General features: G+C 39.7%; 1 protein-coding gene across 2 annotated transcripts in view; it reads left to right on the top strand.

Annotated features, from left to right (window-relative positions):
- The first annotated feature begins 10,813 nt into the window (after positions 1-10,813).
- Positions 10,814-19,357, top strand: part of LOC124155875 — a 75,462-nt gene continuing 66,918 nt past the window's right edge. Inside the window, exon 1 of one of the 2 annotated variants that reach the window (XM_046530037.1) lies at positions 10,814-11,557. In XM_046530037.1, the coding sequence (XP_046385993.1) occupies positions 11,540-11,557 (18 nt within the window). In that variant the 5' untranslated portion in view covers positions 10,814-11,539. The remainder of the gene's footprint in view (positions 11,558-19,357) is intronic. The other variant, XM_046530038.1, reaches the window with a different exon arrangement.

Here is a 19,357-nt window from a genome sequence, read left to right as displayed (position 1 = left end):
TTCCCAAAACTTTCCCAAATGTAACGCATTTAAAAAAAATTACCAATCAATCTCTGAAAAAATAAGAAATGCTATACTGTAGCATGACAGTAGATGAAGTCTGTATGAGTTTTTGGCAATTACGCAAAGAATGATCGGCCACTACAATTAATTAGCTTCACTTTAATCGCTAAACATCGGAATATTCGTGAATAAGTTCCGCTTTCGCCGGCCTCGGTGGTGGCGGGGTAAAATCCTCTCCTGCCAAACAAGAGGTCGCGAGTTCGAGTCTCGTCTGGGTAGGTAGCCCCTATCCAGAGCATCGTTGTTTGTGGTCGTGTAGTTAACTTGTTCAAAACCCCGGTGTAATGGCCATTATGAGCTGTTTTCGGTGGTGTGGGAATAAATAAAATAATAAAAAACCTCGAATCCATCCAGTAAGCGATTCCAAACATAGAAGGGGAAATATAAATAGAATTTCGTGTACCCATATCACTGAATAATAATCAATCACTTTGAGTGAATCATTGGATTAAATAGCGATAAGTTTGTTTTGTTCTTGTACAATAACCATGCATTTTTAGCGCTATACACATTTATCTATTAATTCTTATTGCGTCTTATGGTTCGTCTTTAAACTGAATGAATGGATATTATTTAAATTTGAAGAAAGTCACCCAAATAGCCCAATTTATTCGGTACCAAATTCCATAAGCAGAAATATTTCCTTGAAATCGAATGCTTTCGCGCATAAGCAATGTAAATTCCACCTATTTTCAGCAGTAAACTGCTTCAATAACCAGCGACCTATCCTTAAGCAACAAGCCCCTCCACCTTTGCTTCCACAAACTACTTTGGGAATATCGTACTTACATGAATTGATTAATTCTCATTTTAGAATCGTAGCAAGCATTCAAAGACCGTTCCAAAAAGCTCGAATTCATCGAAAATGAGCCGCTCTTCTTTGTATTAGAAATATTCTTGCTTTATTCCTACATCTAGCAGTAGCATAGATAAATGTGATAAATAAAAAATATCGTGATTGAAATTAAAAATTTACATTTGGGAAGATAATAAATCAATGACCCATTTATCATAACCATTGCGTGCAAACCTCAAATCTCTAACCAAAGTATGTTTAAAGATCGACTCCTGAAGCGGAGGGGAATCGGGTTGGTGTGGTGGCTAAAGTGTTGGCTGCCGGGATTTGAACCCGGTGGGCCCGGGTTCAAATCCCGGCAGCGGCAGAGAATTTTCAGAGACTGCCCGATCCCTGCTTAAATGTTGTGTGGAGGACATTTCAAGCGCAACACTCCGTCCGTCGGATGGGACGTTAAGCCGTGGTCCCCTTGAGGCCTTTCGTCAAGAGCAGGCTAATGCCGACGCCTGGTCTCTCTCCACCCTTCCTTACCTACCCCTTCCCGCATGGTGCAAATGACTTCAGCTGTCGGTCGCCTCATCAAAATACCATACCATACTGAAGCGGACATTTATACTACCTGTTTGTTTGCCGCTGTGATGGGCTCCAGTGCCATTCAAATTTCCGCGGTAAAGCGCAAGGAGACGTGCTTATGATTTGCGACGATGGACTTGGCAACAAATTGTATTTCCTCGACTTCATAATCAAAGAAACAACGTAATGTGTTTATGCGTTTAAATTTATCGCCTATCGATATAATTCCCGGCGAAAATGCTCACTCGAGCAACAATTGCAAATCATGGAAAATGGGAGGTTAACAATTCACGCTGAAGTGGACATGGGAGAGGTGGCGCTTCCTCTTAATCACTACAATCCCATGAAGCTTCGGTAATTACTCGCGGTTTTTCTCTCTTGCCTACCAGCTTCCTTTATCTTGACGATCACATTTCAAGGACTCTGAGATAATCGCTCTCCGCATGCAAGGAAGAACCCAAGCAAGCCCGCTGGGGTCATTGTTGAGCAATTGAACCCTTGCGATGAAACGCTCTGGGATAAAGCAATACATTTCGAATTCCATCTTTCAAAAATTGAAGTACTTACAAGCTACAAAGCACGCTTGCACTCATTTCTGTCCGCTTATTGAGTGGCATCCACGGAAGAAAGAAAATGACCATAATTTCTGTGCGTATGACTATTAATTTGATCCTGAATGCTCCGTATTTACGCAATTGCCAAAAGGATCGTTCACTGACATTTAAAAACGCTATCAATTCTTCAAATTGTTTAAATGAAATGTTGCAAATTTTTTCCTCTCAAGTCCAATTCAAAATGTTGTATAATGCAGCTAAACGAGTCGTGTTTCATTGCGTTAGATTAAAATGTTCGCAATGGCATTGAAGTTTTTGAACCTTTTCACAATTATTTTAATGCGTACGACGAGTTTCGGCTCACAAAGCCATCATCTAATACAAGAATTCACAGTAAATGAGAGCATCACATTTATAAATTTGAGGAGGAGAAGTGGAAGGATTTGGCGTAGTTTAAAGAAGGGGATTGGAAACAGAGTCGATTAGTCAAGTAGGTACTCCGGAGAAAGACATAAGGCCAAACTCCACCTGGATTTGTCAGTAGAATTCCATAAAGCGGAATCATGCATCGTCTTTAACCGGAGGTGCCTCAAATTGAACCGTACTCCGAAGTGCGTGTCTTCTTAGTCGTACGCATTAAAATAATTGTGGAAAAATGCGGCTCATGGACTTGTTAGCAAAACTCGACCTCGTGTCAAAGGTATTTCATGAGTACCAATTTAGTTCATTGGATGGAAGATGAAATCCTCGTGTAGGCCTCTCAAAGCTATCACCCGGTTTCTAGATAAACACAACCAAATTTCCAAAGAAAAAGCCAAAAAAAATGTCCTTAGAATATTTAAAAGTTAAGCCAACTTAGCAGTAATGGAAGAACTTTCAAGAAATAGAAAACATTACCATTTGTACACAGAATACCTTAACTTTACCATGCATATTTTTCAGACATTTTAGAGAATATTTCAGTTATGTAGTATCGTAGTGTCACAAAATGTGGACTCTTTTTCAGAAACGAATTCGCATAAAATAGACAGTAAAAACATTATTCTGCAAAAGACACTGGAATATTTCGTCGGAGTGTTGATTGATGATATTTTTGACGATTGAGTGAAAATTTTAGAAAACAGACGATCTTTTCGCACGTCGTAGACCAGCCCTGCTCCTCACGAAATACTTAAGTGGCTCAATTCAAAATTTTCAAGCTATGCCCGTTGTCATTGATATTGAAAGATTCTTTACGGTACCTTTTTTTAGGATTTTTGATGGATAAGGAAAGGGAGGCTTCCAGATCACTTCTTGAACACTCCATGGAAACCTACCTTGATCGGTAGAATACTATAGTAATAATAATAGAGGATCAGCAAATGCGTAACTGCGGTAAATTCGTTTTTCCTGGCATAATTGTTGGCTCGTCGTTGCATTTGGTATTTACTCCGCATGTCTTCATTGCCTCAGACGACAGTTTTACCCGCCATTTTCTCTGAATCTTCAAGCAAGTGAAGTGAGGGTGCGGAATTTTGACGGACACATGTATTCTGTCCTTTGGGATTGGACTTCTAGTGATTGGTTGTCACTTTTGCGTTCTTCAGTTTCATTATTTCCCAGGGAAATTCCCCTCTACCGTCAGCATGGACGTACCCAGCGGGGTGGATGAGGGGGCAGCTGCCCCCCCCCCGATAGCAATAAGTCAGATAGTAATAAGTCATCAAGGAAAATCAGTACTGGATTGAAGCGAAAGTTTTCAACAAATTTTCTTCAAACCCAAGAAAAATGATATTATTATAAGACATCTAGCTAAAATAATTTTTTTCGAGCAAATAATTTTAATAAATAATACAGTGCTATTATAATTTTCTTAAAATGTTGGTTTCATTCACCTTTTCCACGCTAAAATGTTACAACTTGAACAACAATGGATTGACACCTCCTATTTTTGATCCTGGCTACGCCCTTGATCGTCAGGGCTGTAACAAGGCATCGTTGAGTTGAGATGAGGATGAAAACGTTTTTGTGCGTGGTGGTTGTGCCCCTGCGTGGTATGCAATACTGTAACTACATTGTATTTTTCAAGTTGCGTGGACATAAACTTGTTGAATGCATCTTTTTCCAGGTATACAGACAACGGTAGGCGTCTTTTTATAAGTTTTTATATCTTATTTTAAGCCAAAAATATGTTTGGTATGATGTTGTACTATATTTGTTGTCTTATTTTTTGTTTTTGCAGTTGTTTTTTCATCAATCAGCCCTGATAACATTTTTAAGTGAAACAAGAAGTCGGCCAGTTTGTAAAATTTTGACCATAAACTCAAAAACTGGAAAGAAAAATTTATGAATTATACTTATCATTCTTCTTATGATTTTACTATGTTATCATTTTTAATATTATTATTCTGTTCTGTGTTTACAGTTAGCTCTGAAGATGGTAAACAAATTCACCGGACCTTCGGGTAGAATCGAAAATCAAAGTTCAATCCATAATCACATAACTAGAAAGTCACAAAAATAATATACATGATTACCACTGAATATTCTCTAATATGTGACAGGAGTATCCATTCAGAGAGACGTTTTTTTTATTGAATGCGCATAAGAAATTCTATCGATTTAAATTATATTAAAAAATGTGTTTAAAAAGGAATTATAGTTTTGAAGTTAAATATTTCCTCTTTCTCTAACATGTCACAAAGCTAAGCACACGAAAATTCACGTCGTGATGTTGTCTACGTTTTAGTGTCGTCACATTCCCTATACCGCTATTCTTACTCAATGGTTGGTACCGATTCCCAGTAAGGAGAAGGATAATGGACACGTATTTGTAACGTTGATTATCACTGGTATCGAAGAACGGTATCATGGATATCGCTCCGTTTCGTGCGGACCGAAGCGAAATCACTTTTGTAAACATTGTGGCTAAAATGCTGTTTCAACGTGTTCATAGGTAGAAAATGGCGATTGATGATTTTTACCGTATTGGGTAAAGTACAGTACGAAATCATGATACTACTAAAAAAATGTAGGTAAATTCCCGTGACCAAAACGAACCCGTTCTGCTCATGACGTCAGTGTTTAAATTAATTTAAATGCTACATAAATGAAGTCACTACTATGATGTGCGACCGTGAACCTCACCTTGGAAAGTTAAAAAAATATGCATCACGGCGATTCTGGTATGGTATTTGGAGGAGGCGATCGATAGCTGAGGTCATTTGTGCCATGCGGGAAGGGGTAGGTAAGGAAGGGTGGAGAGAAACCTGGCGACGGCATTAGCCTACTCCTAATGAAAGGCGCCATGGGGACCACGGCTTAACGTCCCATCCGACGGACGGAGTGTTTCACTTGAAATGTCCTCCACACAACATTCAAGCAGGGATCGGGTAGTCTCTGAAAATTCTCTGCCACCGCCGGGATTTGAATCCGAGCCCGCCGGGTGTGAAGCCAACACTCTATCCACCACACCAATCCGATCCCCCCGACGATTCTGAGATTCACTTTATACGCTTTATTCTTCCATTGATGGCATAGATTAATCAGAGTGAAATACGAAGGAACGTTTGTTTTTCTTTTGAAAGTAAACAACTCTCCTTGACTACCAAGCCGTTGATATGCACCAGTCGATGTAAAATTTTAGTACACTCCAATAGCGTCGCCACTGGATATGCAACGACCTACCTGTTAGTAGTGGTGCCATGGCCAAAATTATCCTTGTTAGTATGAGAGAAGACGAATCGCATGGGCAAAATAAATTTATACTTTACACCAATCTGTCAATTACCTTTGTAACGCAATTGTTCGTAATACCCATATCTTATACAATCCTGTTTATTACGTTTCGTACATGAAGTTCCTGTGCATAAGAATAAAGTTTTCTCTCGGCTTCCTTCTCATTATGGTGAAGAGAAGCTGTATCCACTCACCTTAACTGGTCATTAGTAATTATGAGCAAGCTATGACTAGGGAAGCACAAAATAGACTCATTTGCAGCGGAAGCATTAAGGTGATTTCGACGTACGCTAGTTGGGCTAATGCATTCAAAACAGGATTATTCGTCCTTGACCCACAAGATATAAAAAAATATTTATGTTTTCGTGCTGTTTATTTTAATTGGTAATTTTTTTCCCTCATATTTAAATCTTAAAAGATGAAGCATAAGGATTTCGATGATATCTATTAATTTATATCTTCCATTGCTACCTTTTCTGTTTCCCATAAAAATACCCGAACTGGGGTTTCGCGATTGCCTCATCTTATGATTATTTCTCAGCCATCTGGTGAAGTTACTATGACGATGCGGCCAAGTATTTCCTCATGAATGGCATGATATTTTGGAAATGTAATAGTCATGATTTTAATCAAATATACAAAGCATTTCGATTTTTAACATTTTTATATCCCGTTAGAACACCGAACATGAGATTTAAGCTTTTAGTCCAGGCGCAGCCATTTTGACCGCTCTGGAAAACCCGGAAGCCTAGCTGCGCCTAATATTACAAAAGAGAATCATCATGTCGCCCTCTGTGTTGTAAACCGCTGCGCATTTTAATGGGTTTACAAAAGTCGCCACTCGCGTCGCTGACGGCCAAAGTGATCCGAGTTTCACGGGGAAATAAGGTATAATTAAGAATTTTAAGGGAAATTTATGTACATGATGATGTAATCTATCAATTTCATTATTTTCCAATTATATTTATTTCCATACCACCGAAAATAGCTTTACATGGCATTTTACATCGAGGTTCTTAACACGTTAACAGTTTTAACGTACATAAACAACCATGCCTAGGATAGAGATAACATACCCAGGCGGGATCCGAACCCGTGACCTCCTGTTTGGCAGGCGGGGAATTTACCCCGCCGCGAAAAAATATTGGGCAGCTCGCAGCTACAAATATTATAATCTAAAGTATTGGACAGTAGTGGATCGCATTGCACTCATCACCGCGCCGCGGACATTTTTGAAATCCGATTAAAATGCGACTGAAACGGCAAATGATATCCGCTTTTTTGTAATGTAATTGTGCCCTTTCTATGAAGTCCCCTTATTTGGTTGTATACTCTTCGGATTCACGCGAGCAATAGGCAACGCGGGAATTTCAAGCAACTCTGGACTCGGCAGCGGAAATGTGGGGGGAGAGAAAGGTCGAATATGTCTAATACGGGATTATCCATTCCCGGCTAATCCCCTTTCGCTATCGAAATGCATCGTCGTCAGGGGGAATACCCAGTGCAGAGCTCTCAACTTATGTTAGTCCATTCCCTCCACGCTAGTCCTCCACCGCCTATTCTATCAGCGCTTGCGGGATTTCCAGCGTAACGCACCAGGTCGGTACCGCTTTAAGAGACGACTTATTAATTTATATGTGGAAAACAGATTGATTGCCTGCCGCGGACGACGAGGTAAAAGAGTGATGACTGAAGAAATGCAGGAAAAGAAGCCGTTTAAATGACCTTCATGAAGCTTACTTATTTATAATCATACCAACGACACCTCTCGAAAAATACTTTTTTCTCATGAGAGAATAGAGATGAAAATTTCTTCGTGAAGCGGAATCGACCCGAATTTCTACCATTTTTTTCTACCAGAGAATTTTTACCATTTAAACTAGGCCTGCAGACATACACTTAAATGCGCTATTTACTATGATTTTCCATTCTTCACATTCACACATCGAATTTAAATCCATCAAGGTTGTGTAAATTATTACGAGCAAGAAATGCGAGACTCGTCATATAAGTAAATGGGCTCAAACTTCTGCAGGTGGAACAATTCAACTACTTATGCATTCAACTAGAGGGAAACGAACTCTCGAGTGAGGATATAAGGAGGATTATTGGGTCAGCAAAGAAGGTATGTATGAACAGGAAGGAGCTATTTCAGGATCGTTAGAAAAAGGATTTAATGATGAGGCCTGGGAGGATTTTGGAATACGGCGCGGAAACATGATCGCTGACAAACTAATTCCCTCAGTGCTCTACCCTTTGGGGGGTTCTGCATGGTAAACGGCTCATCAAAGAGAACGACCCTGGAGAAAGTCATTCATCCAAGTAGTGCACGGCCAAAAGAATGTGCAAAAATTAATACTGGACGCCATGGGCGTACCCAGAATCAAAACTAAGGGGAGGGGGGAAAAACTAGCGTCGTTCAAAGTGTAACTTTTTTGCACAGAAAAGATTAATGAAACCAAAATTTTAAGGAAATTAGGGCAGAAATTTATTAGTTTTTATTACTATTTGCTAGAAAAAAAAATATTTTTATTTTAGTTCCATATCTTATACTTTTATCGTTTTTCTTCAAAAGGAAAATTTGTTTATAACTTTTGTTTTGAACTAAATTTATTGTCGCTTCAAGGGGGGAAGGGGGGCTGCCCCCGCTGGGTACGCCCCTGCTGGACGCTGAGGAAAGAGTATGAGGAAATACAAAAAGCAGTTGGGGTGGAAAGGATAAATTGAACGTTGGGGAGGAGGAACGACGCAGTGCTGGACATGGTGGGTGAGGAGAGGCAGCTTCTAGATAAAATACGAAAGAGATAGGATTTTGGATGGAGCGAGTACTAAGCGGGGAGGGGATGTTAAAAATCGCAGTGGGGAAAGAATGTTAGGTAAGCGGAGAAGGAAGACGAGAGATTTATAGTAATAATAAAAGAAAATAATACTGCATTTAAAGTTGAAAAGAGGGGCAGGTGAAAATATAGGCTCCTTGCAAACCCACCTCAATCGACAGAATACCTTAAATAAAGGTATTTAAGGGATTGTATGATTTGTAAACTATTTTTTACAATAAACGTGATTAATTAATCATTTTCTTTCTTCTCTCTATTCTATATGCTCTATTACTCAATATTGAGAGCATTTTTGCTTCCATCTACTTTGAGGTAATGCCTTGGACGCCCTCCTGGCCCATTGCCCTACTCGACATTATACTTCGCCCACACATTGAACTGGCCTTGACAGTCCACCACTTTATGTTGATAATATTGCTGGAATAAACGTCATTCGACCAGATTCGCACGCATCAGTAACGCAGCCAGAAATAAATGTAGATGAACTTTGGATGTAGGGAACTAAAAAAGATTAATATGAAGCGTTTATAATTTCCTAATCAGCACTATATTTTAATGCGAACCATATATTTAAGGCCATCATATTCTAAAACGGTTATAACCATTGATGAATGCCTATAAAATTAGTTTACGATAATGATTTTCGAGATGAATTTTCTTCCAATTATCTTTTCTTGAGTCTGCAATAAACAGTCGTGAGTGAGTTTTGAGCTCGAACCCCTTCCTCCCTAATTACTCTCTTGTAATAAGTCACATCGAAGCATGCTAAGAGGACGATTCACTCTCTTTCGACCGGTCGAGCTTCGTTATTTTTTGACATGTTCGTCTTCTAATATTTCCGCTATCACCCATAAATTTTCAGGGGAATACAATTTAGAGTTCTTTAAAAATTCGTTGCTAACGGCTTCCGGGTGCGGCTGCGTGTTGCGCTTTGTCGTGCAAGCTTTCGCGTCCGTTACAGGGCGCATAATCAGGCGATGAATCTTTAAAAATTTGCCTGAATCCTAAAAGTAAACATTTCGCATCTGAGAAATTACTGAGGTATGTTTTTCAGGCATTATATACAAGGCTTTACTAGACATAGTGACAGCATAAGTCATAAACAAGTGATACGTCACGAAAAAAAGACCGCTGTAATGGAAGTGACCTGCGGGTTGGGTTTGTGAAGGTAGAGCTCGCAGAGTACTAGCCCAAAGGCGTGTAAAATGTATTTCGAGCTCACCGCGTGATAGGCGTGGAAATTGACATGAATTACCATGGAAAAAAGTTCCCCTGGACCTAAAATCGAAATACGGACCTTTGGCTTTCCGGGCTACTGCGCAGGCCACAACGCTATGCATTTGTTGAAGTTTATTCGGGATTGCCACCGGATAAGGTTCTCCATCTCTGCCGACGTTTCGATGGCCGAGTCGTCCATCGTCATGACGATACCTGATGACGATACCAGGGCTAGCCCTGATGACGATGGACGACTCGGCCATCGAAACGTCGGCAGAGATGGAGAACCTTATCCGGTGGCAATCCCGAATAAACTTCAACAACAGCATACGCCGGGAAAACCTCAGATCTTTCTTCACACAACGCTATGCAGATTTCTCACTGCAACTTTACAGGCGTATGTAATCACACAGTCAGGGTAGGGTGGCCACCTTCCTTTCCCTGGGCCACCTTCCTCTTCGAGCACTTTGAATTGAGGTTCTCCGGGGTTTAAACCTGGGACCCCATGGTCAGCGTCAGGGGCGGTCTGGGCAGGTCGGCTGGTCAGCAATCCCTGAAGGCCCCGAGCTTAGGAAGGCCCCCACAGAGGGTCAAAAAAAATTGGTGAACAACCCTATTGAAAAGCTTATTTTAGGTTTTTTGTAGAATTCAGCGTAGTTTCACGGAACAAATTCTCATGGATATAATTTTCGTTTAATACCCCTAATTATACCTCATTTTCCCGCGAAACTCGGATCAATTTTTCCTTCAGCGACGCGAGTGGCGACTTCTGTAAACACGTTTAAATGCGTCGTGGTCGACAACACATTATGAGGCCGACTTGAGGATCCTTTTTTGTAATATTCGTGAATTGGAATATGTTCTTTGGCGTTTTTGCGTAGTTGAGCCGCACGACGGCGGCGGCGCTGTCGGCGAAGTGGAGGTCTCAATTCCACGAACCGGTTTGAGTTTCTGTCTTGTGGTACAACCGCTCACACGCTCACGGGAGAGGTCCGACAAGAGTCCGAAGGCTCCTCCTCCTCCTCCGCGTGCGACTTACCCTCCACCTCCCGTAACCTTCGCTCCTGGCGCTCCCCCCACCCACCACTTCCCCTCCCCGCCCTTCCACCTTCCTCCCCTCCCCTCTCGCCGCACTCTCGTGGCGGACGAAGGGAAAAATAAGTCGGGAGCAGAAGCGAGATTAGCGCGGTCTTCGGACGGCGAATCATCTCTTGTAACTCTCTCGAAGTCCGGCATTCTTGCTCTGGAAAACTTCCAACCCGGGATCGCCTTAGGTACATAGTGAAGTTTTCTTTTCTTTATTTTTCACTCAATAAAAAATCCAGAGTTTAAAAAAAAAAGGTGGAGAGGTCAGTTCAGAAGTGGGAAGATTCGACCGTTCAGTGTCGTGACGTCCGCTCTTTTGAGTGGTGTAAAAAAATCAGACGAATCGCTTCCGTGCTTTGAAGCCTGCTCAAAAGGTGATTTATTGATCGGAATACTTCCTTACAGTGTTCATAATTTCCGAATACGATTGAGAAAGGCAATGCTAATTATTCTGTCATCTTTCACCCGTATTTAGAAGGAATTTTTAAGTGAATACGTGTGATCTCGAAGTGCTGCTGTTGTTGGAAACTCACTTTGTGCGTGTGTGTCAAGTGTGACAGAGGAAGGAACATAAGAGTGAGTGGCCCTTGGGATTATTTATACTACCCTCATCTGTCATGGATGGTGGACTTGCCTGACAGTCTTCCATTAGTGCGCATCCAGCAAGTTGATTTGCTGTTCTTGAGGACTGCAAAATGGTGAAACGAGTGAAGGTAAGTCGCGATGCACGAGAGAGATCGCCATTTTAATAGTCGGATAATTATTGCCAGCTTGATATTTATCCGCTCCGATGTCTTGGGATGGTGCGTCACGTCAACTTTTATATTACATCGTATGTATGCGTCGACCTTCCGCCGACAGCTGACGATTTGTAAATTGCTCGGCAGAGACGCATTCCAACCTTCCAGTCGGAAATTCGTCCCTTGCCCACTTCCTTGTGGCAAAATATTCGGTATTAGTGAGAACAAAGATTTCCGTGTTGGTTCAGGAAGAATATATTAATTTTTCGAGTTTTTCCGCGTCGGTGGCTATTTTTTATTGGAATTAAGATGCTAGTTTAAGTGAAAGCAAAGCAGTTATCATGACAATAGCAACTAAGGCGGTAATACTAAAAAAAATGGATAAATTACTTGGTTATGTGCATTAATTTTTGATGTAAATGACACGAAAGTGTGTGCTCTTCAAATTATAATTTAAATGCTTGTGAAGTAGTGAATGTCCAGACAAAGTGTACTAACCGTCTGACAGCGTCAATTGAAAACCAGTACCTGAATCTTGACCCCATGATTTGTGGTAACCACCGTGTTTATAGCCAGTCGGGTTTAAAGCCCAGCGCAGTGGCGGTAATTACGCGTACCGCGAGGGGTGGCATCCCCCCCTTCTGGGAATTTCAGTTGAACGACCTTATAATTGTCAGAAAATATCTTCCTGGACGGACTTTTGAGAACGAAGTTGATCTCTGTAGCATTTCAAGGAGCTTTTCATATTTTTTCCATTTGGTAAAAAATTTACAACTCTCATATAATCGAAATTTTAAAAAAATGTCATTCATTCAGTGACTATCCCTCCATTACCAATCCCCAACTATTGCTATCGCATCTAATAATCCACCTCGTGTATTAGTGGCCTTTTAATATTATTTCAACGCTTTACTATGCCACGGATCGTCCATGAGTAAGTACGGAACCGCAATTTACTTCAATATTTGCCTCTAAGTTTGTGTTTACGTGCGCTAGATTAGTGAAAAGAAAAAAATGTCGACTGCGTAATGTCATTTGGGAAAACCTTCCTGAAGTTTACCTCCGTTGAATTCCTCAACGCGGATTGCTAGGTGATGCCTGACTTATGGCGTTTAACAAAAATGGATGAGAAATTAAATGGTGACAGGTTCATCAGGTGTAATCAGTTTTCGAGTGTGCCATGGCCGAGGTATAAGCTGTTAGCGGAAGCAGTAGGCTTTCAGTGAAATACCGACTGCCCCACCTCGCCGGAGGCGAAGTTCGTGTACATGACCGCCGCTATTTGCAGTGTGGGGAGGGAATATGTTCTCCTCTTAGGTCAACCCGACCTTGTGGTCGAGGAAAGTGAATGAGGTATTTAACGGGACGGGCCCTAAGATTTCTCTAGTGACGTAAGTTGATATCGGTGCCGCCCGGTATTCTATCGTTCGAGGAAATTTAGGCGGTGTTGTCACCTTTTCCTCCCGATGGTAACGGCAAGGTTCCAAGCAGTGGGAAATAATTTTCTGAAATTATTAATTTATTCATATCATTTAAATGTTGCGTGTATCGACCACAGTTCTCAGATATGAAGGTGGAGCCATAATTCAATTCGAACTTTCGGCATTGTGTGGCCATACAAAACTACCCATGCTAGGTACTGAAAAACAGACACATTATTTTCAAAATGAACCGCAGAAAAAAGATTCACTCCTGATATTGACCGACCCGGGTTTTAGCAGCTCAGTGCCATTGCCCTAGTTAACCTTATGAACTGAGCACTGAGCAACCGAAAACCTGGTTGACTTTAAAATTAATCGTGATTTACTTTTGTGTTTTTATTTATTTATTTAACACCAAAAAACACCGAAGCCTTTACATAGGCATATTTTAAAATAATAAATTATGTAAGTATGATTAAAAGAAGTATATTAACAATATCATAAATAACAGTGATGTTTAAAAAATGCACAAAATATGCACAAAAGGGTGGGTGCCAGAATGAAAGGCTTTGCAGTTGGCTGTTGAAGGTTGTGCGGGAGGCCAAGAGGACAAGGGAGGAAGAAGTATACGTGAGGGCATTGAATAGAGAAGGTAAACGGTGGAAAATGGATCTTTGGAAAATTGACATTTTCATTATGTAGTTAAAATAAAACTTCCGTCGTGCATCGCCGGAGACGATTTTGGACCCACCGTTTTTTCGAGAAAACTTATTTAAAATAAATGTAGGTAATCGCATCCGGATTCTTTTGTTGTTGCTGTGAGACCGAATTGTACCTCAAAACTCGTGTCCGAAATGCATAAAAAGATATTTGGCGGTGATGACTCATCGCTGGAGATACTCTGATCGTTGAAAAAGGTGACAGTGACTTGAAGTGTTGATGCTTATATTTTCGGGGACCATTGTTTCAAACCCTACCGGTGATGAAATATTTCGCGGAAACTTTCGCCGTAACCATGGATCTTTGGAAGAGAGAACGTAACACCGTGGGTTGAAATGTAAAAAAAACTGGTCATATCCATAAATAGTAAAAAATTTCTTACTAACCTTTTTTACATTGCCTTACCTATATGAATAATGAGGATACTTGCCGAAAACTTTATCCTGGACTTTTTAAGCAAATATTTCGAGACTGAAAGCAATACAAGAATACTGTTGAAATAACTTAACTTCATTAATAGTTTGCTGTTCAACTTAATCAATAGTTTTTCATAATCAAGCTATTTCAAATAAATGTCGTCATAATTTAAACAGAATAAGTCATGTCAATAATTAAAATGCGTCTAACGGTTTTCATAAACATTATTAATGACATAATTTGTAAACTGTTGGCATTAGAGTCAGCGTTAATACTGTCAGCATTTACGCAAGAGATAACTTAAGAGATACATTTTATCTCATATTTAAATATATTTTATCGTATCGGAAAAATCATTTTCATCATTTTTTCTGACGACTCTGACCTGTAATATGTGTGATTATGATTTGAAGGAGACGAATAAAAGGTGACAATTTAAAATTCCTTTCATGACTTCCATTATTAAGATCTCATTGAGACCTAGAGTCTACATATGTATTTTTTAATGTTCCATGTTATTTCATACTAAGTAGTTAATTGGTGAAGTTAGTAAAATGGGCTTTCGGATACTAGCCCAATTTTGGTAGATCTATCCCTTCATGCGAAAAGGACCAAATATTTTATGGACGATGTTGTTAATTTGTTATCTCTTAGACCAGGGATTAGCGTTTGCAACCCACGAAAATGTAAACCAATTAAAGTAAATTACGCCGATTTTTCTCAAAGAGACTTGGTTTAATGCATCAGAAAAATGTTTCTGTGCCTTAAGCGGCGGTGGTAATTGTTTATCAAAAATTTTCCTCCCGTGATTTTTGATGCTTCGCTGGCGGAGTCAGAGGATTCCGGTGTGAAACGAGATCGACCGCGAAAAGGTAAGCGGCGAATAGGATAGCCTCTGGGAAAATTGCGAAGGTCGAGGCCCCACTGTGAAATAACGGATTGCATGAGGGCACGGGTGCCCCCTGTATCTCCTGGCCATCGTCTTCGCCTTCTAAGGTGGCGTTGCAGAGCTTTGGTGCTAGTTTGGATTATAAGCTAGCCAAGAGCACCAATTCTTTTCACCAAATATTACCAGGCGATGGGCTTTCTACTCATTGATTAAATGCCCAAATCACGTTCTTTTAATATTCTTTCCAATCCAATCAACGGTTGCGCATCGTAATTTATTATCATTAGAATTATTATACCGGTTATATATCGATTAATAATTGGCTGCATTTCATTGCAAACAAATTTTTTACTTAGTGACCATTGCTAGAAATGGGCGTGGCTCAAATTTGTGTGCTTCTTAGAGGACTTGGTACTCTCAAAATACAGTTTGTAATTATTCCGAGTTATCTAAGGTCCACGAACACAAGCTATCCAAGTGCCAGTAACATTTAACCTAACATAAGTGTAAGTTTGAATTTCAGTTGAGAATTATTATAAATCTAACTGGCCCGTTCCCTCTCCTCGGATTTCAAATCCCTCTTCAATAGAGTGTTTGCATGGGTGAGGAATAAGCATGAAACCCTTTCCATTTAGTGCATACATGTTTGAAGTTCTCATATGTTTAATGAAAATTCCATGTGTTTTGTTATTAATTTATTATTTAAGTTTTAATAACCTTTGTTTTAGCATCGAAATTCTGGAGGGTAAAACGACCTGTAATTGGCTATTCGTTACGTGACGTCATCTCCCATATTATAGTTGCAAGCAGACGGGAGCATTGACGAATAACTTATATTTCACGTATTTTACGCGATATTTCTTCATTTTTCTGCAAGTAAATTTGCAAAATGGAACCGGTTTCGTTAAGGCTTCTTCAAATAACCTCACAGACGTTGACTCCTTCGTGATCGGTGTATACCTAGGGCCTATCTTCGTTTTTGTAAGGTCTGTAACTTCATTTTCTCCCGAGTTGGGAGAAAATAGACTAGTGAAGCGTTTCATCCAACAATTAAGTCTCTAACTCGATTGCATATAGACGATGAAGTATAGAGTGAAGTGAGTTGTGAATGTAACATCTTCGAGGAATTTATTTCTTCCATGCAGGTTCAACCAACCGTATGCATTTCGATCAAAGGTATCTGACTATTGCGAAGGGGATATGTTTCATATTTGGACTAGTTGTGCTTTAGGGATACATCGAACGCGTATTAATTTGCATTCGTTTGTTCGCTTCTAAGTTCTGTTTGATTTTATTACGTATTAAACCTATTGCCAATTCATTTTGAGATTTAGTCAGTGTTTACATTTCACGCATATTCGTTGCGCTTTTGTTCGTTATTGTTTTGGTCATATTTTGGTTACGGTAGGAGTGATAGTGAAATTCTAAGTTTTTTGATGTTACAATAACTGGTTTAGTAATTTGTTTCAAACTATTCATTTAATTGTCTTCGCAATGTTAACGTGAAATAACGTAAACTGATTCTAAGTTGTTAGTGATGTGTGGGAAGTGAGATGTGAAGAATCCTTACGAATTTCAAGGAGTGCAAATTCTTTTAGTGTGGTGTGCAGAGTGATTGGAAAACCGATAATTATGCTTTATTAGTGTTACATAATAGTGTTTTATATTTATTGTGAGCCAAGTTCTTCATTGAAACAGTTGATTCGGCATATACTGATTATAAGTATTAAAAAGACAGCTCGTGAAATGTGTGCGTGGTAGTGCTATTTGTGATATGATGAGCAATAAATAAGTACAAGTAAGGGCAATTTTGCATAGTTTTTTATTCATCAACACCTCTAGTAAACTATTTTTCCCTATGTTTCCGCACTTTTATGCTGTCAATATTTGAAAATTTAAATGTAGGGAGGCAGGTTGTTGTGTTTCCTCAACTATAACATTTTAGGAGTAAACATATGTTACTAATTGCTCGCATGTAGGTATTTGCAATGCATCAAATTTGTACCATTTATACATTTACCGTAACGTTATTTTCTTTACGATTCTTTACTGCATTGTAAATTCTTTAAATTTTCCTTTTCCACTCCAACATTGTTTATATCTGCTTTTCGAGTATAAATGCTTAAAATACTGACGTTACCAATTATGTTTTTCCATAGTCATCATGCATACATAATGAAAGTAAGCATCCGAAGTGAAAAAATATGCAATGTATATCATCAATGAATACACGGCCGTTTGTATACAAGAATAACTGCATCTCAAACATACATATGCTTCAGTATTACGCATTAGTCTCTCCTTTCTGAATGGAATAATAAACTCTTTTGTGTGTAATAATGGCATCGACTTAAGATCCCTCCGGGCTGCCAATAACCATTTCCGTCGTAGTTCAGGCTTATCGGGAACATCCACAAAAATCTTGTTCGGTGTAGAAACACGGGTGCTCCCACGTATCGGAACAAAACAATATTCATTCCGGAATTTTGTCCCACAAGCCATTAATCTATCTTCGCTCATGGCTACGAACTTAAAGAATTATTGTACGAAATATACCACTAATTTATAGTAGGACAGATGGTTTATTCCGTCAGATTCACCTCAGTGTTCGTAAACAACAATAAACAAGGTTTCCATCAATCGCAGATGATCGGAGGAACTGCAGTCAGTTGAGTATGGGGATTGACGTCACAAGCCGTCTGACATGGCGGCGGAGTGTTTTGAGCGCAACATTGATTTTGGAATGTTTATTTGTTAATAACAAATTCGCCCATGGTCGTACGACTGTAGGAGTTGGAATTTTGCTTAATTAAACCAAACTGATATTTTTAACAGGCCTCACCAAAAACGTGCAAATACTCTATTCAAAATAAGGCCTGATCCCTTTCATTATATCTACAGGGTGGATGAAAATGGCGTCCCCAAATTTTAACGCATGATAGCTGATGCTAGAAGGAACCAAAATTACCGACGATGTTTTGGTCGAAAAACCCCTATTTTTAAACTACAGAAACAATGAGTCAAGCGCTCCGATCGGCCGCGAGTTAGCTCTGTTGCCAGATACCCTGGATACATCGCGATCTCCGTCAGGCAAAGCATTCGATTTCATGAGTTGTTCAAAACATCCGGCAACAGGGCAAACTCTTGCCCTGTTGCCGGATATTGCTATTCTTTTCTTTTTCCATACTTTTTCGATTTCTTTAAATTCTCCATAACTATTATTTACCTTGTAAAAAGTTATCCATAGTCAACTTAGGCTCTTATTTTATTTTCAAAACCGTGATGCTAATATATACTCATGAAACTGAGTGAGTTGAGGTATCAAAAATGCATGCATATTGGAACGATGGAATGACAGTGCAACTAATGATTGGAACGCTGAGTAGCTCAGTGTGATGAGGCTGATTGGTACTCAAAGAAGCTTATATTGATAGGACAAACAAATCATTTGACTTGAACGAAATTTTAACCCAAATCTACCAGTCAGTTTTGGCAGATTGAATTGATCGCACTATTCTGAAAATAATTTCGCCGTAAAACTGTTTATGATTTGACCGGAGCTGAACTCAAAAGTCGAATCTCTGGTTGATCCAAATGAGTTCAGCGAAGCATCAACTGATTCTCTGACCCAAGCGGATTTTTTGGGAGAGGCCCGTGTCCGTTCTGTAGTAGTTGCATAATGTTGCCACTTAGGGCGGTTTTTCATCCGTTTAAAAAAATTGTGCACAGTGCGATGCATTTATTCCAAATATCTGTAACATAGCGTTTGCACTCGCTAGGAGAGCAGTGGCGCGCCCTCCCCCCACTTCCTTGTCCGTCCGTATTACCGAACATTGCTGAACCACAATTACAATTTTTAATTTTTTTTAATATCATAAGATGGCTTTGCCTTTGAGTTCTTCTGTATCCGTTTATGGGAGAGGTATTCAATAGTTTTGATTTAAATAAATATCATCTTCTTGAGTGTAAATATCGGTTAGCAGCCCCAATTATAGTTTATTTTCCCATGAATTTCGTACCGAGCTACCGTCAGTAAAGGCACGGGTGACGTCTTTAGTAAACCCACAATGCTCTTTTGTTGCCAGCACGTTTATTGCCCGACCAGCTAATCCTCCATTTTATTTTTCGTGACTTGTGCTGTTACATAAACTCTCATGGTAGGCATTGGCGTAGCCAGGAAATTCGTTCGGAGGGCGTCCAAAACTGGGGGCGGGGGTAAGTTTTTTGAAATACAGGGTACTTAGTAGAGGGTTTTAAGCAATTTTAAACACTTTTTGTAATCGTTAATATTAAAGTTGGCGAGCATTTATATTTCGGAGGGGTGGG

This window comes from Ischnura elegans, chromosome 3, assembly GCF_921293095.1.
Source record: "Ischnura elegans chromosome 3, ioIscEleg1.1, whole genome shotgun sequence".
NCBI lineage: Eukaryota > Metazoa > Arthropoda > Insecta > Odonata > Coenagrionidae > Ischnura > Ischnura elegans.
Note: the sequence above shows the minus strand (reverse complement) of the source record. Positions and strands in the feature narration are given on the sequence as shown.